This window comes from Gallinula chloropus (assembly GCF_964237585.1).
Source record: "Gallinula chloropus genome assembly, chromosome: 19".
NCBI classification, from domain to species: Eukaryota; Metazoa; Chordata; class Aves; order Gruiformes; family Rallidae; genus Gallinula; species Gallinula chloropus.
Window position 1 is genome coordinate 12425374 of NC_140104.1, and position 27857 is coordinate 12453230.

General features: G+C 49.6%; 2 protein-coding genes across 2 annotated transcripts; both read right to left on the reverse strand.

The window, feature by feature from the left end:
• Positions 1-3168: 3168 nt before the first annotated feature.
• On the reverse strand, positions 3169-4107 carry LOC311199069 (olfactory receptor 14A16-like; the record flags this gene model as incomplete). Its single annotated transcript, XM_084273113.1, has 1 exon — positions 3169-4107. One exon carries the CDS (start codon positions 4105-4107, stop codon positions 3169-3171), a length of 939 nt encoding a protein of 312 aa, XP_084129239.1.
• A 20332-nt stretch (positions 4108-24439) lies between these two features.
• On the reverse strand, positions 24440-25366 carry LOC311199070 (olfactory receptor 14I1-like; the record flags this gene model as incomplete). Its single annotated transcript, XM_084273114.1, has 1 exon — positions 24440-25366. The coding sequence occupies one exon, from the start codon at positions 25364-25366 to the stop codon at positions 24440-24442; it is 927 nt and encodes a 308-aa protein (XP_084129240.1).
• Positions 25367-27857: the final 2491 nt, after the last annotated feature.

Here is a 27857-nt window from a genome sequence, read left to right on the forward strand (position 1 = left end):
AACTCTCCACCAAATCATGTTAAACAACACCCCAAGGAAGGAAACAGGGTATAATGGTGTGGTGAGTTGACCCTGGCTGGAGTCCAGGTGTCCACCAAAGCACCTGGGTAGCTGGGCAGAGGAGAGAAGACAGAAGGAAACACTCAAGGGTCAAGACAACGACAGACAGACATCCCTCACCAACTGACATCATGAGCAAAACCAATGCAACAAACTTCATCTTGTTTATTACCCAACCAAAAACCCTGGAGGAAGGATGAATAAACCCATATCTTAAAACACCTCATCCCACTTCTCCCTTCTACCTCTGCCCTGCTGTGAAATATGTCAGGGTGTTGCTGGCACCTCTCAGTGCTCATTTGGTTACTTCAGGCCCCTCCACTGGTGGGATTCTCAGGAACTGCCTCACTGGGGATTTTATTCCCAGCAGGACTAAGCGGTGCCCACTCTCTGTGCCACAGGAAAGGGCACTGCTTTGCTTAGGAGAAGCAATGGGAGCCAGGAAGCCGTGTGACACCTCCCTGCTCCCCGAGCCAGGTGCAATTGGGGTCTGGGTTATGGTAGAGCACTTTGCTGGACTCAACCTTTGACAGCATCACACACTAAGGACAATTTAAAGGGGCTGTGCAGAGCTTTAGCTGGAGTGCTGCCAGCTCCATTTGGGACACAAAAGGGCTTTGCACTTCCTGTTTGATTCCAGTGCCACAACCTCAAACAGAACCAGGATTTGGTGATGACTGAGGGATCTGGATGGAAATCTCACCTGCCAGCCTGACCTTACACTGGGGCATTTCTTCCCTTTTCACCACTTTCCAGCTGAAAAAAACAGGTTGTAACAGTGGATGTCCGGGGTTTCATAGATTGGGTGGTTGTGGGGCACAACCTGTGCCCTGGATTTGCCTTCATAAATGCATCCTTGGTGAAGAAAAGAAAAGGAAAATTACCAGGCATGCCAGCCACAGTATTCCACTGTCCACCGGCCATCAGTGTGCGCTGCTCGTAAGGTGATTTCATACAGTAAATAACCCTTGAATAACTTCATTTTTGCACAGGTTAGTCAATGAGATTCTCCACACTTTATGACTGCAGGAGTGAGCCTAATGTTGTGTTGCACTTGTTGTCTACAAAGGTGGCCTTGTTTAATCCAGGATAGGTTTTCTTTCTAAAGAGAGTGGAATGCTGTGCTTGGGAGTTTGGATGAGAGCAGTGCTGGTAACACAGGACTTTTCAGTTGTTCATGCTGCACTGCTAATGAGAAGGTGGGGACACCAAGGGAGCTGGGAGGAGACAGAACCAGGACAGGTAACCAAACTGGCAAATAGGGTATTCCATGCCAGTTACATCATGGCCACATGATTAAAGAGGTGGGTGGGGGGAGGATAGTACAGATAGAGGACATGTGGTTTTGGGGACTGACCAGCTGTGAGGTTTAGTGAGAAACTGCTTTGTGCATCACCAATTTTGTGTCTTTTACTACAAAGTCCTATTGTTGTTGTTTCTCTTTCTCTGCTGTCCCAGTAAACTCTTTTTATCCTGATCCGTGAGGTTTGGGGGTATTTTTGGAATCCTTTTTCCCCCTCTTTCCCCACCGCCAATCTCTCTGCACCCCCTTGTAGAGAGAAAATGTCTGTGTGGTGCTCAGCACTCGGCTGCTGCAAAAAAGACCAAAGGTTCCAGCACAATAAACACACATCAAGGCAGCTCAGACATGATGAGTGGAGAACCAGACACAAGGAGAGGAATTTGGGCATTCCAGGGGATGCCGAAGCAGTGAGAGGTGCTGAACAGGAATCTGGCCATGAGCACACTGGGCTGCACTGGGAGGAGTGTGGCCACGCAGACAATTAGAGGTCTCATGTGGAGAGGCTGAGAGACAAAGCTTCTTTAGCCTTGGGAAGGGGAGACTTAGGGAAACCCTCTTTGTGCTATATGGAAAGAAGATAGGAAAGGAAATTCAGCAATACTGCTGCTTTGAAGATCAGAGTGGCTGTGAGGATAAAGAAATGTCACTCTGAGGCCAGCACTGTGGTGCAAGAAGTCACCCAGAGGAAGTGTGGATGAGCTGGTGGCTTTGTGTTTGTGGGAACAGGTGGAGAGGAGGGAGACACAGCAGTACAGGCTGGGAGATCATGGGGTGAGATCAAGGTGGGGAAGGGCATATGGTGCCAGCAGCCTGAAGGGAAACAGGCAGAGGCGTGGGGCAGTGTGGGATGGGCTGTGGTGCAGATGGCCAAGGGTGCTGATGAGGCTGAAAGGGCCTGATAGAAATGAGGTCTTTGCCCCCTTGGCTATGGCTGAGGTCCCTGACAAGAAGTCTCAGAGGTGAGAGTCAGGATCTCCCTGCCCAGGGGCTGGGGGTCACCGCTTGGCATTTCTGCTTCATCTGACCAAGCCAGGGTGTCCTCAGCATCAGAGCTGCCTGTGCTTTGCCTGTGTTTGTCCTCATGGCCTTGAGTTGTCTGCTCTAAGGAGCCCCTGGGGACGCTTTGTCAGTAATGGCTGTCGGTGGGGCTTGTTAATGCTTCAAGGTGCTTTGGGCATTACTCCTGACTTAACTTCTTGAGAGGTTTCTTCACTCTCTTCTTTGTAGCTGAGGCCTGTGGACTCAGAAGAAAAGACACCATGGGGCTCATTATCATCCAGAAAGCCCTTACAAGCATGTCTCTTCCAGTCACTTTCATTAAAAAAATCAATACTTCTACAATTACTTGGATTTTAATTAGGTCCTTATTGATGAAGATTTCAAAGGAATTTTCATGAAGGACCTTCTTTCAGTCACGGGTATTTTCTGTCATGGCTCAGCTGATAGAAGAAGTGACAGCAGCATTCTGTGATGGGTATCTGGACAGGCAGGAAAAGCAGTGTCTGGAGATTCAACGCTGTCTGGAGAACCTTGCTCTTCCCCAAGCCCAGCAGTTCCCTCGCTGGCCTCTTGGGACTCCCAACACTTTTCCTGGCATCACCTTTGCTCACAGGCAAAGACAGATTTCTTCGACAACAAACAGCAGTTAAACATGATGCAGTTTAATAACCATGAAATCTCTCTCCTCAGCTGCCTGCTACGGCCAAGCAGCGTGTGAAGGGGGTCAGCTTTCAGAGGAGATTCTTACCCAGAACAGTTTTATTCATATATATGTAAAGATTACTTATCAACACAGAAGAAGATGATCAGCTGGTTGTTTCTGAGAAACATCCAGTTATCAGTTTCCACACGGCATCCTTGAGCTCCTGGTTCCTCATGCTGTAGATGAGGGGGTTCACTGCTGGTGGAAACACTGAGTAAAGAAATGCCAATACCAGGTCCAGAATTAGGGAGGAGATGGAGGGGGGCTTCAGGTATGCAAACACACCAGTGCTAACAAACAGGGAGACCACAGCCAGGTGAGGGAGGCAGGTGGAAAAGGCTTTGTGCCGTCCCTGCTGCGAGGGGATCCTCAGCACAGCCCTGAAGATCTGCACATAGGACACCATGATGAACACAAAACACCCAAAAGATAAGCAGGCAGTGACCACAATGATTCCAATTTCCCTGAGGTAGGCATCTGAGCAGGAGAGCTTGAGGATCTGTGGGATTTCACAGAAGAACTGGTCACCAGCATTGCCATGGCAGAGGGGCACTGAAAATGTATTGGCCGTGTGCATCACAGCACTGAGAAACCCACTGGCCCAGGCAGCTGCTGCCATGTGGACACAAGCTCTGCTGCCCAGGAGGGTCCCGTAGTTCAGGGGGTGGCAGATGGCAACGTAGCGGTCACAGGACATGACAGTGAGAAGACAGAACTCTGTGAAAATCAAAAATACATAGAAAAATATTTGAGCCAGACATCCTGTGTAGGAAATGGCCCTGCTGTTCCACAAGGAATTGGCCATGGATTTGGGAACAGTGGTGGAGATGCAGCCAAGGTCAGAAACAGAGAGGTTAAGGAGGAAGAAGTACATGGGGGTGTGGAGGTGGTGGTGACAGGCTATGGTGATGATGATGAGGCCATTGATGAGGAGAGCAGCCAGGTAGATGCCCAGGAAGAGGCAGAAGTGCAGGAGCTGCAGCTCCCGTGTGTCTGCAAAGGGCAGGAGGAGGAACTGGCTGATGGAGCTGCTGTTGGACATCTGCTGCTGTCAAGTGTGGAGACCTGTCAACGAGGAACATGTGCAGTGACAATTTACTTATCTTTTTTTTTCAGGAAATTCTCTTCCATTTAACACTGCTTCTTTGTATCCAGGAAGACTTTTGGTTGGTCCCTTCTTGGAGGTCTGCGTTGTGCTGCTTTGAGCATGCCACTGCTGGGTGGAGGCTCAGCTGTGGCTCTCGAGAACTCAGTCCTGCCTGGCAGCAGTCAGTAAATAGAAGGATGGTGTGATCTCAGACTAAATCTCCTGTGGATAAGAATGAGCTTTTCAGCACTGTCACTCCAGTTTCACCCATGGGCAGAGCAGAGCTGTGGAGCTTTGGTTTTCTCCTGCCTGTACCTGAGGGGTGTTTCTTCTGTCAGAACTCCCTGACATTGCTGCTGCAGTGCCAGTGAAACCTTCCCCTGAGTGCAGCGTGGGGACAGCTGCTCTGTCCATCAGCCCTGGTCTCAGCTTCCCAGTGCTGGGTTCTCTGTGATCACACCCTGTTGTTCCCTGTAGAACATCAGTGTTGGCACTGCGTGGGATATCAGAGATTTACCAAATCCCCACTGCCATGGCATTTCTGGGAGCAGCTGCCTCTCCCTCCCTGACAATGACTCTGCTTCCTGGACCTGTCCCTGGAACTGCTTCTCTTTGTCCATGTCACCTCCTGCTCTGTGCTCACAGATCTCATTCCAACTACCCTCTGCTCAGCTTTGCTCTGGAGATCCCTCCACGCATCAGGGCACTGGAGATGCTCTGACAAGTCCTAATGACCAATGAGTTTGCACTGCCTTCTGCATAGTTATCAAAAAGCTCAGCTCCTGCTCCGCACCCAGTCCACAAGAGAGAAAATTCAAAGCAAAGTCCCTTCACCTGGAGTGGAAAATGCATCCTTGGTGTTCTTGAAAAGTGCCTGGGAAGTTACCAGGGATCCGTTGGAGCTGGGAGCACACCTGACCTACGGAGCACACTTTGACAGCAGAAGGACCCTACGCTGTCCTTCCATGGGTCACACCTGCCACCCAGAGCTTCTTTGTGCACCAACGTGGATGGAAGCCCACCAGGCAGGCTGAGTGCTGACCCTGGTAGGAGCAGGTTCTCTACCCCAGCACAGAGCCCTCGTGGCACAGGGAAAGCCCTGGGCACCCCTGGGTGCACATGCTGCTTCACACCTCTGCAACCATGGCCAGGAGAAGACAGCTGTCCTGCCCTCTCCCTCTGATGGGGCAGAAGGACATCCCTTCCAGGCAGCACTTTCTGGTCCTAGAGAGAACCTGTCCTCCTGACAGACCCCACACACTGCCCCATGTCTCAGCTTTATGAGATCCCTCCAGGAACTGAACCTGCATTGCCCTGCACCCACAGACATACCAGGCAGAGTGCTGTGGACATTTCTCCTCCAGTGAGCTCTCAGCATCCATCAGCTCTCTCAGCCGCACAGGTCTCCCCTTGGTGCCTACAGGCAGTGTCCCCAGCCCTGTGTGCTTGGCAGAGGAGCTGCTCCTGGGCAGAGCTGTATCTTGTCAGGGCTGCTGGGTTGCAGTGAGCTCCCTCCATCCCAGGAGCCCAGCCCAGCTCACAGCAGAGGAGCAGGCGAATACGTCACATACTCCATTCCCCAGAGTCTCCTGTGAGGTGTCCCTGGAGCTCCAAGTAACTAACTTGGAAAGACACTAAGTCTTTATTGCCTTTCCCTCCCTTGGCTGGGGAGAAATCCTTCTGTCCATCAGTCCTTTCTCCTGACCAAACCAGAGCTGTGCAGGACAATCACCTTTCCATGTCTCCCCATGAGACAGGAACCCCCGGCAGGGACAGGGAGGTGACTCTTTCCCCCTGTGAGAGTCACTCCAGATCCCTTATCCTTGCTTTGCAGCCCTGGGGCTCGAAGGGGATGCAGCTCTGACCTATGACTTCCACAAATCCATTGTATCTTGGATTCCCCTTACCCCAGTTTTGGTGGCACAAAAATCAAAACCTTCTGCCATGGAGCTGCTGTTCCCAGCTCCCATGGGAATTACTGGGAGCAGAGGCAAGTTTCCAAGACCCCCTTCTCCATGAGAGTGGCCTTGATCTGATGGAAACTGTGTGTCACCCCCATTCACCTGTACCCATAACTGAAGACCAGGAATGACTCTTTGGGAGCCCATGGGAGAGGCTTCTGCTCCTCATGCACACCTGGGAGTTTGTGAGACAAATCAAGATTTTAGTTTTCCTTGTCAGAAATCTCTCCTCACTCCTGTCTTTTACTTCTGCAACACTTTTCCATACCCAGAGGCAGCAGATGTCCAACAGCAGCTCCATCAGCCGGTTCCTCCTCCTGCCCTTTGCACACACATGGGAGCTGCAGCTCTTGCAATTCTGGCTCTTCCTGGGCATCTACCTGGCTGCTCTCCTGGGCAAGAGTTTAATGATCATTACTGTAGCCTATGACCATTGACTCCACATGCCCATGGATTTATTCCTCTCCCATACCTTGTTGAAGAGGTACTCCCCCTCCACAGCTGCATAGGGAAGAGAAGATGTAACAAAAGGTCAAGTGCTGGTAGAGTTTGAAAATGATGTCAGGCACTGTTACAACCATTCCCTTGGCTAGGAAAGCCCTGAGCCCCAAGGTTACTCGTGCTCCTAGTGAGGGAGTTTTCAGGCCAGTAAGATCCTTCATCCCTCGCAGATGTTGATTGCGTGCTGTTGCTGGGTATTGAGCGTTTGTGAAACTTGATGCTGATAGAGCTGCAAAGTGATGTCAGTCAGTGTCAGGACCCCTCCATTCAATGGGAAAGCCTTTAACCCCAAGGTTACTGGTTCTTCTAATCCCCACACTGGGGAGGTGTCCAAAACCTTTTTCAGCCCACACACATTTTGATTGGGAGATATTTCTCTACATCTAACAGTTTCAAAGGTGGAAGCTGGTAGAATAAACTTGACACAACAGTAAACCCATCCAGTTCTCTCCTTCCTTTGATTGAGTGGCACAGGGGGATAGGGATTGTGGGTTGGGGTCAGTTCATCACACATTGTCTCAGCTGCTTTTTCCTCTTCACAGGGAGGACCCCTCACAGTCTCCCCTTGCTCCAGCATTGGGTTCCACCCACAAGAGACATTCTTTTATAACTCCCTCCAACATGAGTTCTTCTCACATAGCTTCAGATCAGCACCAGCTCCTTCAGGGTGGGTCACTTTAATGGGGTGCCATCCTTCAGCAACAGACTGCTCCAGCCTGGGTCCTTCACAGCCCTGCCAGCAAAATTGCTCCAGCAGAGGCTTCCTATGAGGTCACAGCCTCCTTCAGGTGTCTGCACCTGCCTGAGCACGGTGACATCTACAGGCTGCACAAAGAATCACTGTTCCACATCATCCAGCATGGGCTGTAGGGAAACAGCCTCATTCACCATGGTCTTGTGCATGGGTTGCAAGGGAAACTCTGCAATGAGGCTTGGAGGACCTTCTCTCCCTACTTCACTGACCTTGTTGTATGCAAAGTTCTTTACACTTTCTCAGTCTTATCTCTGACAGCAAAAAGCAGCAGATAATTTTTAATTCCTTATTAAATATATTGTCACAGCAAATATATTTTCCCTGCCCCTCTGCCATGGCAATGCTGCTGACCAGTTCTGTGAAATCCCCCAGATCTACAAGCTCCCTTGCTCACGGGCCACACTCAGGGAAATTATGGCAGGAGCTTGTTTGGTTTGTAGGTGTTTTGTGTTCATTGTGGTGTCCTATGTGCAGATCTTCAGGGCTGTGCTGAGGATCCCCTCGCAGCAGGGACGGCACAAAGCCTTTTTCACCTGCCTCCCTCTCCTGGGAGTGGACTCCTTGTTTGTCAGCACTGACATGTTTGCCTACCTGAAGCCCACCTCAATCGCCTTTCTATTTACAGATTCACAGGTTCACAGAATTTTTGGAGTTGGAAGGAGCCTCCAGAGATCATTGAGTCCAACCCCGCCGGCCAAAGCAGCTCCCTAGGACAGATCGCACAGGTCGGTGTCCAGACAGGTCTTGAATATCTCCAGAGAAGGAGATTCCACAACACACTTTAGCAGCCTATCCCAGTGCTCTGCCACCCTTATTGTGAATATTTCTTCTCCATTTTAGTGTTGAAACTCCTATGCTCCAACTTGAAGCCATTGAGCTTTTTTCCAGTCTCCACAGACCACTTAATCTGGTAGTGGCATTTCTTTCATCGGTGTTTCCACCAGCAGTCATCCACCTCATCTCCATCATGAGGAACCAGGAGCTCAAGGATGCTGTGTGGAAATTGATGACTAGATGTTTCTAAACAGCAACCAACTGATCATCTTCTTCATTGTATTGCTGGTCCTGATGATTCAATGAAATGTAATCATGCTGAATAGATTGATGGAGATGTAGCTTAAGAGACAATTGACACAACTTTAATATAAGAATTTTCATGTTTTTACGAATAGATTTGTTTTGGATTTTAGTAGATGTGATTTTTCCCCAGCTGAGAGCTGAGCACCACACAGTCGCTTGTTCATTAAAAGGAAGAGGGTGGGGGGACAAGTTGGGGAGGGGGAGAGCGAAGTGAATGGAAATAAACCCGAATCCAAGGAAACAAAACCCCACAAGTTGGGTAAGGATGGTTTACTAGAATAGCAGAAAGAGAGATATAACAATAATAACAGGACTTTGTAGCAAAATATATGAAACTTATGATACACAATGCAGTTTGTCACTAAAACACACAACTCAGGCTGTGCTGCCCAGACCTGTCCCGAAAACAGAACCGTCCCCAAAACTGCACATCCTGGAACTGTGTCCTCCTCCTCCAACAAGCCCCCCTCTTATGCTGAGCATGATGTAATTGGCATGGAATACCCCCTGTGGCCAGCTCGGGTAACCTGTCCTGTCTGTGTCCCCTTCCTTCTCCTTAGTAGGGAAATAGGAACAACTGAAAAGTCCTTGATTGCTTGGCAACAACCAGAAACATCAGGGTGTTATCAGCACTGCTCTCATCCCAACTCCAAAACATGGCATTCCATCTGCTATTAGAAAAGAAATTAACTCCATCCCAGCCAAAACCAGCACTCTGACATATTTTCCCCGTCAAAGGGGCTGGTTGGGGAGGAGTGGTCATGGCATGGTGCAGCACTCTGTTATTGTTGGGTTTGTAAGGTACTCTCTGTGCCATAACTGAGTGTGAGTGCAATTGGGACTGATATTCTTCCACTTTTACGTTGCTTTTGTCAGTAAACTGTCCTTATCCTGACCCACAGAGGCTCTGTCTGTTTCTCCTCCAGGAGTGAGCGAGCAACAGGTGGTGTTCAGTCATTGCTTGAGGCTGAACCACCACAGATTCCAAGCCACAAGCAGTGAGCTTCTCTAAGAGAAAGTTCTTGAAAACTGTGTCCAAGGCCGTGCTAAAGTCAAGGTAGACAACATGCACAGCCCTTCCCTTGTCCAAGAAGCAGGTCACCCTGTCATAGAGGGAGATCCGGTTGGTCAAACAGGACGTGCCCCTATGAACCCAAGCTGGCTGGGCCTGGTCACCTGGGGGTTCTTCATGAACTGGATAATACCGCTCAGGATGATCTGCTCCATCAGCTTCTCTGGGACTGAAGTCAAACTATCAGGCCTGTAATTTCCCTGACCATCTCCCTGTTCCTTCTTATATAGGGGGTTACGTTGACTGATTTCCAGTCTGTTGGTACCTCTCCAGTCATCCAGGACTGATGGAAAGTGGCTTGGTGAAACCCCCTTGCCAGCTCTTTCAGCACCTTTGGCTGCATCCCATTCAGCTCCACAGATCTGTGCACATCTCTGTGATGCAGCAGGACCATCTCCTCCTGGATTGAGGTGGGCTCATTCTGCTCCTTGTCCCTGTCTCCTAGCTCAGGGAATTGGATTCTCTCTGTACAACTGCTCCTATTACTAAAGACAGTGGCAAAGATTTCATTAAGCACCTCAGCCTTGTTGTTCTTCCCTGAGTGTTATACACCCCACGCTACCCCAGGAAGAGCCCAGAGAAATGCCTGAGGTGCATGACGTGTCTTCCCTGGGGCTGGGGGTCAGGGCTTGGCCTTTCTGCTTCATCAAACCAACACAGGCCTTGCTCAGCATCTCAGCTGATTGTACATTGACTTTGCCTACAAACCAACATGGCCTCCAATTACCTGTTCTAATGAGTCCCTGGGGAGGCTCAGCCAGCAGTGGCTCTCAGCAGAACTCATTAATACTTCAGGGGACTTTGGCTTCTGCTTTTGACATGGAGTTTTTTGTGTAATCTCCTCTCAGTACCTGAGCTTCAAGGACTCAGCACCAAATGCACCCCAGGGCTCATTAAAATAAAAAGCAAGCCCTAATCAGCTATGTCTCTTCATGTAATTATCTTCAAGTCTTCAAGAGATGTACAGATCATTGAAGCTGTTTCAAAGGGAGTTCAGAGTAAAATTGATTTATTTTTAAGGTTGTAGGTTATTATTTTCACTGTAGAGGAGAGGTGAAAACCTCTGACTGAGATTGATCCAGGGTGCCTCCTAAGGAGGTCTGGAATGTTTAGAGAAATGGTTCCTTGAGGTCTGGAACAGTGGGGACAACCTTGCTGCACATCTCCACAAACCCACCATGACTCTCACCAGCCAGCTGGGACTTGTATCCCTTGACCTTACATCAGGTCTCTCTGCTGCACTCCACAGTGGGGCATTACAGAGCAATCACAAGTGCTGGTGTGCTGATCCACTGCTATACTGATGATTTCAGACATGGTCATAGAATCTCTTCCAATTGCTTGGAGATGGCATTCAGAACAAGCTGTTTCATCATCTTTCCAGGGACAGAGGTGAGACTGACTGGCCTGTAGTTACTTGGATCCTCCTTCTTGCCCTCTTTGAAGACCAGACTGACATTGGCTACCTCCCAGTCTTCAGGCACCTCTCCTGTTTGTTGAGAGCTTTCAAAGATGATAGAGAGCAGCTCAGCAATCATCTCAAGTTGTCATCTATAGACTCCAGGAGTCTCCTGGATCTCTCGCAGTTCACTGTTTGGTTTTCCCAGCAGATGTCTGGGTGGTTAAAGTCCCCGATCAGGATGAGTGCCTGCGACTGCGATGCCTCCTGCAGCTGAAGGAGGAAGGCCTCGTCAGTATACTCTTTGACCAGGTGGCCTGTAGTAGACCCCTATCACCAGCTGCTCATCATTAGTCCCACCCCTAATTCTGACCCAGAGGCTTTCAACCTGCTCCTGGCCACTTCTCAGAGGGAGCTCCTTACAGTCTATCCACTTTGTAACATAGAGGGAAACTCACCCACCCTTCCTACCTAGCCTATGATAGAATCATAGGGGTTGGAAGGGACCCCGAGAGATCTTCGGGTCCAACCCCCCTGCCAAATCAGCTCCCCACCTCATATTGCACAGATAGGCTTCCAGACAGGTCCTGAATGTCTCCAGAGATGGAGACTCCACAGCCTCCCTGGGCAGCCTGTCCCAGGGCTCTGTCACCCTCACTTTGGAAAAATTCTTCCGCATGTTGGTGTGGAACTTCCTGTGCTCCAACTTGCAGCCATTGCCCCTTGTCTTGTCTCCACAGACACTGAAAAGGGGCTGGCCATTTCCTCCTGCATCCCCTGTTTAAGATATTTATAAACATTAATAAGGTCCCCACTTAGTCTTCTTTTATCTAGGCTGAACAGCCCCAGCTCACTCAGCCTCTCCTCACAGGGGAGATGCTCCAGGCCCTTAATCATCTCTGTCCCTCCTCTGGACTCTCTCCAGGAGATCCCTGTCCTTTTTATACCAAGGAGCCCAGAACTGGACACAATACTCCAGGTGGGGCCTGACCAGGGCAGAGTAGAGGGGGAGGATCACCTCCTGTGACCTGCTGGCCACACTCCTCCGGATGCACCCCAGGATCCCATTGTCTCTCTTACCCACCAGGGCACACTGCTGGCTCATGGCCAACCTGTCATCTACCAGGACCCCCAGGTCCTTCTCCACTGAGCAATTCTCCAGCAGGTCATCCCCCAGCCTGTACTGATACAAACGGTTGTTCCTTCCCAGGTGCCAGACTCTACACTTGCTTTTGTTGAACTTCATCCGTTTTCTCCCTGCCCAGCTCTCCAGCGTGTCCAGGTCTCTCTGGATGGCAGCACAGTGTTCCTGCGTGTCAGCCACTCCTCCCAGCTATGTATCATCAGGTACTTGCTGAGGGTCAATGCTATTCCCTCATTAAGGTCGTCAATGAAGATATTAAACAGGACTGGACACCGAGCCCTGGGGAACACCGCTAGTCACAGGCCTCCAGTCAGATTCTGTTCCTCGAATCACAACCCTCTGGGCTCGGTCCGACAGCCAATTCTGAACCCACCTCACAGTCCACTCATCTATCCCATGCTCTCTCAGCTTTGCTATCAGGATGTCATGGGAGACATTATCAAAGGCCCTGCTGAAGTCAAGGTAGATGACATCCACTGCTCTCCCTCCATCTACCCAGCCTGTTATGAGATCATAGAAGGCTATGAGATTGGTGGAGCACAATTTCCCCTTGGTGAATCCATGCTGACTGCTCCTCATGACCTTCTTCTCTTCCAGTTGCTTGGAGATGGCATCCAGAACAAGCTGTTCCATTACCTTTCCCGGGACAGAGGTGAGGCTGACTGGCCTATAGTTACTAGGTTCCTCTTTCTTGCCCATTTTAAAGACTGGAGTGACATTGGCTATCCTCCAGTCTTCAGGCACTTCTCCTGTCCTCCAAGACCTGTTGAAGATGATAGAGAGCGGCTCAGCAACCTCCTCCGCCAGCTCCCTCAGCACACGTGGATGAAACCCATCTGGGCCCATGGATTTGTGTGCATTAATCCCTTTGAGCCGCTCCTGAACCTCCCCTACCTCAACCAGAGGGAAATTCTTCATTTCCTCAACACTCCAACTTTCATACAGGATCTGTGGGTCCCGAGGGGCCTTTGAAGTGAAGACCAAAGCAAAGGCAGCATTCAGTATCTCCACCTTCTCAGCATCCCCCATTACCAGGACACCCTCCTCATTCAGCAAGGGTCCTACATTATCCCTGGTCATCCTCTTACTATTCACATATCTAAAAAAACCCTTTTTATTATCCTTTATGTCCCTTGCCAGCTTCATTTCCAAGAGGGCTTTAGCCTTCCTAGTTGCATCCCTACAGGCCCTGACCACATTCCTGTATTCTCCCCAGGTGCTCAGACCCTTTTTCCACAATTCATAGAACTCCTGCTTCTCTTTGAGTTTGTCCAATAGCTCCCAGGTCTTCTGCCTCTCTTTCCTGATTTCCTGCTCAAAGGGATGCATCGTTCCTGTGCTTGGAAGAAGCGCTGTTTGAATAATAGCCAGCTCTCACAGGCTCCCATTCCTTCAAACAGATTAGCCCACGGGATAGCCTCTATTAAGTAGTGGAGGAGATCAAAGTTAGCTCTTCCAAAATTCAGGGTAGCTATCCTACTTTTTGGCTTGTTTCTTCAGCCCAGGATCTTGAACTCGACCATTTCATGGTCGCTTTGTCCTAAGCTGCCCCCGACCTTCACTTCCCTAACGAGCCCGTCCTTGTTAGTGAAAACAAGGTCCAGCACCTGCCCTCCCCTTGTAGGCTCCTGCACCATCTGTAGAGGAAAGGTAGGGCCCCCACCCCCTCTCCTCAGGTAAACAATAGTAGGTAGCTGGTGATGTGAGTGGACGGAAGTGACATCGTAAACCTCGGCTATATAACACTGTGCCACTCACTAATAAATGCCATTTGCCATCCCCCACGTTGGTGTCTGTGAGCTGATGGCCTGAGCAGCCAGAGTGTGGCCGCCGTGCCGCTCCTGAACCAGGTCGCCACGCCTAGAAAGGCAACAGCCAAGTGGAGCTCAATACATTCATGACAGCGTGCCAGTTGTCCAGGTTGTCCTGGGGGAGTCCATCCACTTTCTGTGCCCATCTTTTCACTCAGGGGTCTGGGTATCAGTAGACAAATGGTATTACTACTAAAGACTGAGGAAAAAAGGCCTCAGCCTTTTCTTCATCCTCTGTCACAATTAAGTAATTATAGATTTAATTAATTTGCTATTTGTTATTATAGAGTTAATAACATAAGTAGGGCCAGGGAGAATATCCCTCCTTTATTGTAGGTCGCAAACAAAAGGTTCGAGGGCTGAGCAAGTTTCCTGGTCAGAAACCTCTGCAGGTAGTCCACAAGCAACCCTGGTATCCTTGGGGCTAAGGTCATTCCTAGTCAAGGGAATGGTCCTAATCATGCTAGATGTCATTTTCAGGCTCTACAGGCATCCACATTCAAAAATGCAACACATCCAGCAGTAGCTCCCAAAGAAAAGGTGTGAGGGCTGAAAGATGTTTCTGGTCCAAAACCTCCACAAGTAGTTGTCAGGATCCAAAACCAGACTAATTTGGCAGAGGTTACACACCATTGTGTTCCAAAAGACCCCAGGTTGCTCTGGGTGACTTGGGGCACCTGGGCTTAACTCCTGAGTAATGCCCAACTAGGAGTTTTGTCATGACCAGGTCTTCACAATTTTCAGGAACAGAATTAAGACTCAAAACTGAGTCAAGGGTCAAGTCACTTTATTTGGCCAACAACAAGTGTGCAAGAGAAGGGGGGGGAAAGAAATGCGATATCTACCACCATGGAGCTGCAGTGTCCTGTCAGTCCAATGTCTTCAGCTCTGGTGGGGCAACGTTCCCTCCATGTCGGTCACCTCTGTTCTTTTATTGTGTTGTATTCACTCCTTCCAGGAATCAATCAGCATATTCCAAGAGCTACTTTGTTTAGCTGCACGCCCCACTCAGTGGTGGTGTGTCTGCCGAATACCGTTGCTGGGAGGTTTTAGGTGGTCTTTAGGGGTCTCTGGCCCCTGTTTCTTCTAGACCCCGGGTCTGGGCACATGCACAGTGGTTGGGTTAAATTTAATCAGCTCTGCATTCAGGTCCATAGGAAGGCAGGGTGCATCTGGTCTTGCAGTCTGACCGTTGCTCTACTGTTGACAGTGGTGAGAGCTGGTGGTGTAATGTTCCAGCAGTGTTGAGACAAACACCTGACACAGTCTCTTCATTGTTTGACACAGTCCCCTAGGCCACCCTATGAGTCCACACGGCTGTTTCTTTCATGTTACGCCACGGTGGCATGAATGATAGGAGGTAAAGAAAGGAAGAAGGAAAAGAGACAGCATGTTCACAATAGCTAACAACATCAAATTAACTATTGCATTTTTACTTCTTAAAATGCAAATCTCTTCCTGCTGGAACAGGCTGCATGGAGAGGTGGTGGATGCCTGATCCCTGGAGGTGTTCAAGGCCAGGCTGGATGGGGCCCTGGGCAGCCTTGTGTAGCTCCAGGCCTGGGGGTTGGTGGCCCTGCCTGTGGCAGGGGGGTTTGAACTGTATGATCCTTGGGGTCCCTTCCAAGCCAGACCAGTCTGTGATTCTATTATTATCAATTCAGAACATCTATGCATTCTGGTACCTGTGTGGTTTTGGTGATACAAAGCAGAGTGATTGTGGCCTTTGTGGTTCATGTGGTCTGCTGCCCTGGTCTATTCTGGTTGGGGTCGGCATACACAGTAGGAAAATGGATTTCCGCACCCCCTTAGTCTAAGGCACATGTTTTGTTGGGGTCTCAAAACTTCTGTTCTAGATTTAAGCAAAGGCAAGTAAAAACACCCTATTTAATATGATCCATACTGCTGACGGTGTCGTTGGGCATTTCTTTAATGCCCTCAGGTGAAGCAGGAGTTACAAATTGCCTATTGGCTACGACATGTTGAATCAATTGTATAAAACATGGAATAATACGTGGTAAAAACAACAATGTGGTGAATCCACATGTCAAATAAAATAGGATTCACTTAACCCATGGCCCAATGGGGAGCCAGGAGAACATATCAATGTCCCAGCCTTCCCATGTTTGAACGGGGACATGGGCTAACTTCTGTATTCTGGCTGTGGTTTGTTTAACAACCTTGGCATTGTCATCTATTTTCAAACCACAATTAGAATCATTTATTACTACAAATGCCTCCTCCTTTGGCTGGCAGGTAATTGAGAACCATGTGATGTGTTAATATTGCTCTTCGCATTTGTGCCCCCTGATTGGCCAATAGATGGAGGGCATGAGTTGTGTCATTAGTAATAATTCCTACGATGACTTGTAGACGAATGATGCGATTTAGATTATAGATTGGGTCTCGAGCAGCCCTAATCCATTCGTTAGGATTCTAGGTTGCAGGTCCAAAATGTTGTACTACACAATGGAGGGTCCACCTGTCTTTTCCCCAGGACTGGCTACTCCCACCTGCTATAGAAATATCAATGGACCCTCGATATCAACTGAGGTCATCATAGACCTTAATTCCCAAACTGAACGGTAACTTCCTGGTTGGTTATGCCAACCAGGTTCTGCCACAAGCCAGAGGGTTGGATTCCCTCAATATCTCAACTCCCATAAGATTTGTATTAGACCAAAAGCTATCAAATCAGTTCTTATGACCAATTTCTTTGACCCATGTACAACTTAGCCGTTGAGGGATGAGTTTTGCTCACCAGTGGTGTTGCTCAACACACACCATGACATGTCACCTCTGACAGGAAAAGTGATTATAAGTTGCACAATTAAAGGGTGGACACCCAGGGAAGATACAAGGATTTCCACACCTGAAGGTCCAATCACACACACTGTGATCCACAAAACCTCCATTGTTGTCATTCCTATTCAGACAATATTCCCCCTTTTCTGGGACAGCACAAAGCCTTTTCCACCTGTCTCCCTCACCTGACTGTGGTCTCCTTGTTCCTTAGCACTGCCATGTTTGCCTACCTGAAGCCTCCCTCCATCTCCTCCCTATTTCTGGACCTGGTAGCATCATTTCTGTACTCGGTGTTTCCACCAGCAGTGAACCCCCTCATCTACAGCATGAGGAACCAGGAGCTCAAGGATGCCATGTGGAAACTGAGGACTGGATCTTTCTAAGCAGCTCATCTTTGGCATATCACTGGCCATGAAACTCACATTAGGACCTGTCTGTATTTAGTATGAATTTTGGTGGTTGTTTAGTCTTCTCAGCAGCCTAGACATGTATGCACTTCACTTTTCTCAGCAGGTTTCCACCTCTGCTTGCTCTTTGGTCATTTCAATGCTGCTCAGCTCTCCAGTGTCTTCCGAGACTTGGAAACTTCCCATCTTTCAGATGTCTAATAAACAGTTCTCTCAGAAGTTCAGTGTGTTGATAAGTGACCTTTCTATGTATCTGAACAAAAGTTGGTTTGGAGAGAATCTCCTCTGAAAGCTGACCCCCTTCATATGCTGCAGGATGAGCATCAGCCAGCAATGTGCCCTCCTGGCTAAGAAGGCCAATGGCACCCTGGGGTGTATTGGAAGGGGTGTGTTCAGTAGGTCAATAGAAGCCTTTCTCCCCTTTGCCCAGGTGACACCACACCTGGAATGTTGTATCCAGTTCTGGGCTTCTCAGTTCAAGAAGGACAGAGAGCTCCTTGAAAGAGTCCAGCGTTGGCCCTTCTGTGGCTCTATGATTCTGTGATTCCTACCCAAGGGAATGATCCTAAAGGCTCCTGTTATCATTTTCAGGCTCAACCAGCGTCCACCTTAGGAAGTGCTAAATGTGCAGGTAGGGCTGCAAAGCAGATTTGAGTGCTGAAAGATGTTCCTGGCCTGAAACCTATCTAGGTAGCTCACTAGCATCCCACGTAGGCTTAGAGCTCAGGGCTTTCCTTTCCTAGAGAAGAGTCCTAACATGCCTGTGGACATTTATGGGCTCTCCCAGCATCCAACTTTGACACACTAAATGCAAAGCACTCGCCTCAAACATAATGTGTGAGGGTATAAAAATCTTCTTGGCCTGAAAACTTCCTTTGTAGCCCACTAGCAGTCACAGTAACCGTGGGGCACAGGGTTTTCGTAGACAATGCAATGGTATGAAATTTGCCTGATGTCTTTTTCCAGCTCTAACAGCGTCCACCTACAAAAACATTACATGTCCAGCTATAACTCCCAAAGAAAAAGTTTGAGGTGTGAAAGATGTTTCAGACCTTCAACCTGCCTGGGTATCCCACTAGCAGCCCCAGTAACCTCAGGGCTCAAGGCTTTCCTTTGAAATGGAACAGTCTTAAAATTACCTGATGTCATTTTGGGGCTCTACCAGTATACACCTTCAAACTGCTAAACGAACAGCAAGAGATCCCTAACAAAAGTGTGAGGGATGAAAGATTCTCCCGGTCTGAGACCTGTCTAGGTAGATCACTGGCAGCTCCAGTACCTTAGGGCTCAGAGCGTTCAGAGACAAAAGAAGGGTCCTAACATTGCCTGACGTCATTTCTGGCCATACCAGTGTCCACCTTTGAACCTGCTAAATGCACAGCAATACATCCCAAAATAAATGTGTGAGGGATGAAAGATGTTCATGGCCTTACATATCCCCAGGTATCCCAATAGCAGCTCCAGGAATATGGGGGTGAGGGCTTCTGTAGCCATGGGAGTAGATGTAACTCTGCTCAACATAATTTTCCAGCTTCAACAGTGTCCACCTTTGAAACTGCACAATGTCCAGCACCAGCTCCATGGCAAAAGGTGTGAGGGTGGAAAAAGGTTTCTGGCCTGAAATCTCACCAGGTAGCCCACTAACAGCCCCAGAAACCTTGGGGTTCAGGGCATTCCTAGCCACAGGAACAGTCCTAAAAAAGTCATTTTCAGGCTCTACCATCATCCACTCTTGAACATGCTAGATGTCCAGCAGTAGAGTCCCAGGTTCTTTAGCACTTACTGCTGTCACTTTGTTAGAAGCACTGTAAGTTAAAGAGCCATCAGCAAGCACATGTGAACTATTAGTAAAATAGAGATTCCCTTCAGAGAGACCTTGAGAAATTCTGGGATTTGATGAACAGAAACATCAGGAAGATTTCCAAGAAGAAGAGATCTCCTCCTCCTGCCCATATTTTCTCTGCGGCTGGAATTAATTCTCATATTGGTGGCCCCCATAGTTCTGGTGTTTTGGATTTGTAAGTCATAAAGTCTAAATAAATATGTTTGTTCCTTGCTGAGCAGTGCTTGCACAGCATTAAGGCCTTTTTTCTAGTTCTGCTCCAGAAATGAGTCAACTGGCAGTGCACAAGTGCCTGGAAGGGCACAGGAGTGAGCTCACCATTGTGGTGCAACTGTTGTCTAATAAGGTGGCCCAATTTTGGAAGGAATACATTTGACTTTCTTTCTAGCAGCCAGTGTGGTGTCACATGTGGGTGTTCAGATGAGAGCAGTGCTTATAACAGGGAGGCTTTAGTTGTGTCCAAGCAATCAAAGACTTTTCTGTTGTTCATACTCCACTACTAATGAGAAGGTGGGGGGAACCCAGGGAGCTGGGACAGGTGACCCAAACTGCCCAAAAAAGCCTATTTCATTCAGATAACACCATAAAATGAGCATGGTGGGGGCAGGAGAACTCAGCTCCAGGACACACATGCTTTCAGGACGGCTGTGAGCTGTGCAGCCAGAGCTGTGGGGTTCAGTGACAAACTGCATTGTGCATCAGCTGTTGTGCGTATTTTGCTACAATGTCCTCTTGTTGTTGTTTCTCTCTCTGCTGTTCCAGTAAACTGTCCTTATTCCAGCCCATGAGGTTTGGGGTTTCTTTGGTTTCCTTTTCCCTTCCTTTCCCCTCACCCCCAATTCCCCCCACATACACACCTCCTCTTAGAGAGAGAGCGGCTGCGTGGTGTTCGACTCTCAGCTGGGGTGAAACCATGAGAAAAGGTTCCCGCACAACACCCCCACATCAAGGCAGCTCAGACATGATGGGTGGAGAACTGGCCACAAGGAGAAGAATTTGGGCCTTGCAGGGGCTGCCATAGCAGTCAGAGGTGCTGAACAGGAATCTGGCCATGAGCACATTGGGCTGCACTGGGAGGAGTGTGGCTGCGCAGACAAGGGCCTTTCTGGTCCATCTGGACTCAGCACTGGTGAGGCCACCTCTGGAGCAGTCAGTCGCACTGTGGGGCTTCCCAGTCTGGAGGAATGTGGAGGAACACGTATGTGGACAGGGAAAGTCTGCCAAGAGACCTGGGTTTCTTTAGCCTGGGGAAGGGGAGACTGTGGGAAGCCCTCGTTGTGCTATGTGAAAAGAACATAAGAAAGGAAGTCCATGTGAACTGATGGCTCTGAAGGCCAGGGTGGACATGAGGATAAAGAAATGTCATTCTGAGGGTAGTGCTGTGGTGCAAGTAGTCACTGGGAGGAAGTGTGGATGAGCTGGTGGCTTTGTGCTTGTGGGAACAGCTGGCGAGCATGGAGAGACAGCAGTACAGGCAGGGAGATTGTTAGGTGACAATGAGGTGGGAAAGCGTGTTGCATCCCTGCAACCTACAAAGAACCAGGTACAGGGGTGAGGCCGTGTGGGATGGGCTGTGGTGCAGATGGCCAAGGGTGCCAGCCAGGATGAAAGGGCCTGATAGAAATGAGATCTTTGCCACCTTGGCTGTGGCTGATGTCCCTGCCACAGAGGCCTCAGGTAAGACATATTGTCCTCATGGCCATGGAGCATGGTTGCCTTCTTGCATCTACCCCAGGGGAGGCCACCATGTGTCATACCCCTCTCCTTCCCTTGGTGTCACACTCCCCACATCCCAAGGAAGAGCCCTGAGACACAGGTGAAGGTCAGGATCTCCCTGCCCAGGGGCTGGGGGCCAGCACTTGGCATTTCTGCTTCATCAGACAAAGCCAGGGTGTCCTCAGCATCAGAGCTGCCTGTGCTGTGCCTGGGTTTGTCCTCAAGGCCTCCAGTTGTCTGCTCTAACGAGCCCATTGGGAAGGCTTTGACAGGAATGGCTCCCAGTGGGGCCTGTTAGTGCTTCAAGAGACTTTGGGCATTACTCCTGACTTAAACTTCTTGAGATGTTTCATCATTCTCCACTTGGTATCTGAGGTCTGTGGACTCAGAAGAAAACACACCATGGGGTTCATTAACATCCAGAAAGCCCTTACAAGCATGGCTCTTCAAGTCACTTTCATTTAAAAAACTCAAAACTCCTACAACTAATTGGATTTCAGTTAGGTCCTTGGTGATGAAGATGTCAAAGGAATTTCCCATGAAGGACGTTTTTCCAGTCACAGGTATTTTCTGGCATGGCTCAGTTGATAGAAGAAGTGACAGGAGCATTCTGTGATGGATATGGGTCTTCTAAGGAGATCTGGACAGGCAGGTAAAGCAGTCTCTGGAGATCCAACCCTGTATGGAGAATCTTGCTCTTCCCCAAGCCCAGCAGTTCCCTCACTGGCCTCCTGGGACTCCCAACACTTTTTCTGGCATCATCTGTGCTCACAGGCACAGACAGATTTCTCTGACAGCAAACATCAGTTAATCATGACACAGTTTAATAACCATGAAGTCTCTCTCCTCAGCTGCTGCTACGGCCAAGCAGCGTGTGAAGGGGGTCAGCTTTACTGGTGCTCCCAGTGCACAACCTGGGGAGGTTTAGGTGCTGTTGGTGGACATTTTGCATTTTTGAAACTTGACGCTGCTGGAGCCAGAAGATTATGTCAGGGACTTGTAAGGACTGTTCCCTTTGACAAGGACAGTCATGAGCTCCAAGATTACTGCGGCTGCTAATGGGATGTCTGAGTAGGCTTCAGGCCAGGAACAGCTTTAATCACTCGCTCCTTTTGTTTTGGTGCTATTGGTGGACATTTAGCACATTTGAAGTTGGATACTGGTAGAGACTGAAAATGACATCAGGCACTATTAAGATCGTTCCCTCAGCTACAAAAGCTCTGAGCCTCACAGTTACTGGGGCTGCTTTTGGGCATCCTGGGGAGTTTTCAGACTCCCAAGATATTTCAGCCCTCAAACCTTTTGTTGTGGAGCTATTGCTGGGCATTTAGCGTCTTTGAATGTGGACGCTGGTAGAGCTGGAAAATGATGTCTGGTGTTATAGGACAATTCCCATAGCCAGGAATGCCCTTTGCCCAAAGTTTACAAGAGCTGCTTGTTGGCTAACTGGTAAGGTTTCAGCCCAGAAACATCTTTCAGCCTTCACAGATCTATTTGAGAGCTATTGATGTTTAGAATTTTCAAAGGCAGAACCTAGTAGAGACACAAAAATTGTGTCGGGCAATCGTAGGACTGTTCCCCTGGCTAGGAAAGCCCTGACCCCCAAAGATACTGGGGCTACTAGTGGAATACCTGGGGGGGGTTCTAGAAAGGAAATTTTTTCAGCCCTTGCACCTTTTGTTTGCGACCTACAATAACGGTGGGAGATTCTCCCTGGTAATCCTTTTGTTATTAATTCTATAAATTCATTAATAGCAAAAGGAGGGCCAGGGAGAATCTCCCACCTTCACTGGATCGGGGGGAACCACTGTGTTGGAGGATGAAGAAAAGGCTGATGTACTTTGCCTAGGTCCTTAGTAGCAACACCATTGGTCCCCTGATACCTGGACCCATGAGTGGAAAGATGGGGATGGGAAGTGGACTGAAGTCCCCATCGTCCATGGGGAACTGGTTACTGACCTGCTCAGCTGCTTAGATCCATACGAGTTGATGGGTCTGGATGGGAAACACCCCAAAGTACTGAGGGAGCTGGTGGATTTCCTCCCCAAGCCACTTTCCCTTAGTTACCAGCAGTCTTGGCTGACCGGGGTGGTTCCACCTGACTGGAAGCTGCACATGTGACACCCATCTACAGGAAGGGATAGAGGGAGGTCCTGAGGAATTACAGGCCTGTCAGCCTGACCTCAGTGCTGGGGTAGGTGATGGAACAAATCATCTTGAGTACCATCATGCAGCACATGCAGCACACTCAGGCCATCAGGCCCAGTCAGCATGGGTTTAGGAAAGGCAGATTGTGCTTCAAGCTGCTGATCTCCTTCTATGACAATGTGACCAGCTTAGTGGATGAGGGGAAGGCTGTGGATGTGATCTACATGGACTTCAGTGAAGCCTTCATCAGTTTTCCCCAGGGCACCCTGCTGAAGCATCAGTTCATTCATTAGATGGGTATACTCTTTGCTGGGTTAGAAACTGGATGAAGGCTGGGCCCAAACAGCTGTGGTGAATGGAGTTAAAACCAGCTGACAGCAGCTCCAGGGCTCAGTGCTGGGGTCCATTCTCTTGAACATCTTTATTAATGATCTGGACGAGGGGATTGAGTGTAGCCTCAATAAGTTGGTGCATGACACCAAATTGTCAAAGGCAGGAAGGCTCTGCAGAGTGACCTGGACAGGCTGGATCAATTGGCAGAGGCTTTATGGGGCTTGGTCATGAGCTTTGGTCACAATAACAACAGGCAGGGTTACAGTCCTGGAGCAGAGTGGCTGGAGAGCTCCCTAGAAGTACAGGATATGGGGGTGTTAGCTGAACATGAGCCAGCGCTGTGCCCAGGTGGCCAAGAAGGCCAGTGGCATCCAGGCCTGGATCAGGAATAGTGTGACTGCCAGGAGTAGGGAAGAGATTTTTCCATTATACTCAGCTCTGGTGAGGCCACACCCTGAGTACTGTGTCCAGTTTTGAGCCTCTTGCTAAAAGAAGGACGTTGAGATGCTGGATTGTGTGCAGAGAATGGCAGAGTAGACAGTGAAAGGTTTGCAGCACAAGTCCTGTGAGAATCAACTGAGGGAACTGGGGCGTTTTAGCCTTCAGGATGCTGAGGGAGACCTTATCACTCTCTACAAGTACCTGCAAGAAGGATATAGAGAGGTGCAGGTTGGCCTCTTATCTCAGATAACAAGCGATAGGATGACAGGGAATGGCTTGAAATTATACTAGGGGAGATTAAGGTTAGACATCAGGAAGAATTTCTTTATGGAAAGGGTATTCAGCTATTGGAACAGGCTGCCCAGGGACGCGGTGGAGTAGCCATCCCTGGAAGTATTACAAAGGTGTGCAGATGTTGTGCTTGACGACATGGTCTGGAGGTGGACTAGGCAGGGTTTGGCTGTGGTTGGACTTTGTGAAAGATTCTGTGACTTTATGTTTGTTACACCTCAAGGAAAATCCTGTTCTGTCATGGTGGGAAAGCATTGCCATTTCAGACAAATAGTCAAGTGATTCAGTTGATGAAAATGTTCTTATAAATATTTAATAAATGTCAGGAGAAATTTTAAGAAAGAAAAATTTGTGCACCTTTTCAGGCAGACGTGATGCAAAGAGAGCACAGCCCATCGTTACCCAGCATGTGGGTCATACAGTATCAGCAATGGGATGACTGTGGACCATCATATTCCAGTTTAAATAAACTAGAGGCAAACAAAGAAACAGGAACTAAAACCCATACTAAATAGAGACTGGTCCTAATGTGAGTTACATTGTCAGTGATAAGCAGAAGAAGATGAGCAGTTCTTTGCTGCTTAGAAGAATCTGGTCCTCAGTTTCCACATGGTATCCTTGAGCTCCTGGTTCCTCATGCTGTAGATGAGGGGGTTCAGTGCTGGTGGAACCACCGAGTACAGAAATGCCAATACCAGGTCCACAAATAGAGAGGAGATGGAGGGGGGCTTCAGGTAGGCAAAGAAGGCAGTGCTGACAAACAGGGAGACCACAGCCAGGTGAGGGAGGCAGGTGGAAAAGGCTTTGTGCCGTCCCTGCTGCGAGGGGATCCTCAGCACAGCCCTGAAGATCTGCACATAGGACACCACAATGAACACAAAACACCCAAAACATAAACAGACACTGACCACAATGAGTCCAGTTTCCCTGAGGTAGGCATCTGAGCAGGAGAGCTTGAGGATCTGTGGGATTTCACAGAAGAACTGGTCAACAGCATTGCCATGGCAGAGGGGAACTGAAAATGTATTGGCTGTGTGCAGCACAGCATGGAGAAACCCACTGGCCCAGGCAGCTGCTGCCATGTGGACACAAGCTCTGCTGCCCAGGAGGTTCCCATAGTGCAGGGGGTGGCAGATGGCAACGTAGCGGTCATAGGCCATGACAGTGAGAAAACAGAACTCTGTGGAGATAAAAAAGGAAAAGAAAAAGAGTTGAGCCACACATCCTGTGTAGGAAATGGCCCTGGTGTCCCACAAGGAATTGGCCATGGATTTGGGAACAGTGGTGGAGACGTAGCCAACGTCTAGAACAGAGAGATTGAGGAGGAAGAAGTACATGGGGGTGTGGAGGTGGTGGTCACAGGCTATGGTGATGATGATGAGGCAATTACCCAGGAGAGCAGCCAGGTAGATGCTGAGGAAGAGGCAGAAGTGGAGGAGCTGCAGCTCTCGTGTGTCTGCAAAGGGCAGGAGGAGGAACTGGCTGATGGAGCCGCTGCTGTTGAACATCTGCTGTTGTCAAGTGTAGAGACCTGACCAAGGAGGAAAAGGCAGAGAGAAGTTAGGGAACTCTTCCTTGAGGAAAACTTCTTCCAATTCACATTAACTCTCTGTATTCAGGAAGACTTTTGTCAGGTCCCTTTTGGGAGGTCTGCTTTGTGCTGGATGGAATGTGCCACTGCTGGGAGGAGGGTGGGCGGTGGGCTGTGGAGAACTCAGTCCTGCCTGGCAGCAGTCAGGATGGTGTGATCTCAGACTAAAGCCCCTTTGGAGAGCAAAGTGCATTTCAGCACTGTCACTCCAATTTCACCCGAGGGCAGAGCAGAGCTTTGGAGCTTTGGTTTTCTCCTGACTGAGAGCTGAGGAATCCAGTCTCGCAGGGCAGAGCTCCAATGCCCTCCTGCAGTCTCATCCTACCCAAGGAGGATCTCAGCTCCCCGCTGCCAGCCAGGGACACACAGGGCTCAGTGCAGCTGCCCACACACAGGTGATGAGTGGCATTGCCACGGCCTCTGTGCCGAGATGTCTCCTGCATGGGGCTCCTCTCTGGGGCACAAGTGTCCTTGGGAGAGCAGTGCCATTGTGGGAGGCAGCTGCAGCCCAGCAGGAGCTGCCTAGAAAACTAAAGATTGGGGTTCTTAAGTGAGGGTCAGCTCAGTGCCAGCCCCACCAGTGGACGTGCTCAAAGCCCCAGGTAATGGTGGGACAATGGCAGCAAGGACAGGAGGGGATACAGCAAAAAGTTCTGCAGCAAAATCTTTAGGGTCAGGAACAGACAGACAGGCACTCGGGGGGTTTCTCCTCACTGCTGGTTGGGCTGCCAAGGAGAAGACTCAGCCTGAAACCCAGTAAATCTGGGTGCAGAGTCTGTGCTGGCTGGCAGAAACCAGGGGGTGGGTGTCGGGAAGTGTCAGGAAGGTCCCAAATCCCCACTGCCAGGGTCTTTCTGGGAGAAGCTCCTACTCCCTCCCTGACAATGCGTCTGCTGCCTGGAGCTGTCCCTGCAGATGCTTCTTTTTGCTCATCTCACCTACTGCTCTGTGCTCAGAGACCTCATCCAACCTGCCCTGTGCTCAGCTCTGCTCTGCAGACCCCTCCTGGCATCAGGGCACTGTCCCAGGGAACCTCTGTGTTTGCAGGGCTCAGCCCAGGCTCCAACATCTTCATGAAAATCAAGTTTTCACTGCATATTCTCAAGAGGAGAAATAAGTTCCCACCTACCACACTCAGCACAGCCCACAGGAGAGGAAAAGTCAAAGCAAAGACTCTGCCTTTGGAGAAATATTCTCTTTGGCATTTCTCACCAATGCAGCACTTTCTTACAGCAGAAGGACCTTACGTTGCCCTTCCCTGGGTCACTGCTTCAACCCAGAGGTGCTGTCTATATCCCTGTGGAAAGCCCAGCAGGCAGGCTGAGTGCTGTCCCTGGCAGCAGCAGAGTCCCTGCCCCAGCACACAGACCCCAGGGTCACAAGGACCCTTCTCGCAAGGAGAGCCCTGAGCACCCCTCAGCCATGCCCCGGAGAAGACAGCTGTCCTGCCCTGTCCCTCTGATGGGGCAGAAGGGAATCCTTTCCAGGCAGAACATTCAGGTCCTATAAAGAACCTTGTCCTCCTGACAGACCCCACACACTGTCCCATGTCCCAGCTTTAAGAGATCTCTCCAGGAACAGCACCTGCATTGCCCTGCACCCACAGACATACCACGGACATACTCACAGGTAGAGTGCTGAGAATATTTCTCCACTAGTGAGCTCTCAGCATCTGTCAGCTCTCTCAACCTCTCAGGTCTCCCCTTGATGCCTACAGGCAGTGTCCCCAGCCCTGTGTGCTTGGCAGAGGAGCTGCTCTGTGGCAGATCTGTCCCTCATCAGTGCTGTAATGTTCCATCAGCTCCCACTGTCCCAGAAGTCCAGCCTAGCAACAGCAGAGGAGCAGGTGAAGGCAACACGTACTCCTCGGCTCCTCTGAGGTATTCCTGAAGCTCCAGGGAACTAACTTGGAAAGACACTGAAGTCCTCCCTGCCATTTGCTCTCTCGTTTGGGGAGAAATCCTTCTGTCCAGCAGAGTCCTTTCTCCTGATCAAACACGAGCTGGGCAGAAGAATCACTTTTTCTTGTCTCCACATGAGACAGGACCCCCAGAAGATGACGGGAAGGGGACTCTCTCCCCTTGGGGAGGGGATGCAGCTCTGGCACATGGCTGCCTCAATCCAACCAAAGCTGGGATTCCTCTTGCCACAGTTCCAGTGGGCACAAAAGAGGCACCTGCTTCCTGGGAGCTGCTGGTCCCAGCTCTCATGGGAATTAATGGTGGGGAGGCCAAGAAGGAGGTGTTCAAACACCAACACCCGGTGAAACCTGAGGAGCCAGAGGTGCTCCAAGAGACGTGCAGGGAGATCCAAGGTCAAGGAATCACAGAACGTCAGGAGTTGGAAGGGACATCAAAAGGTCATCTAATCCAACCCCATGCCAGACCAGGGTCACCTGGACTAAACTG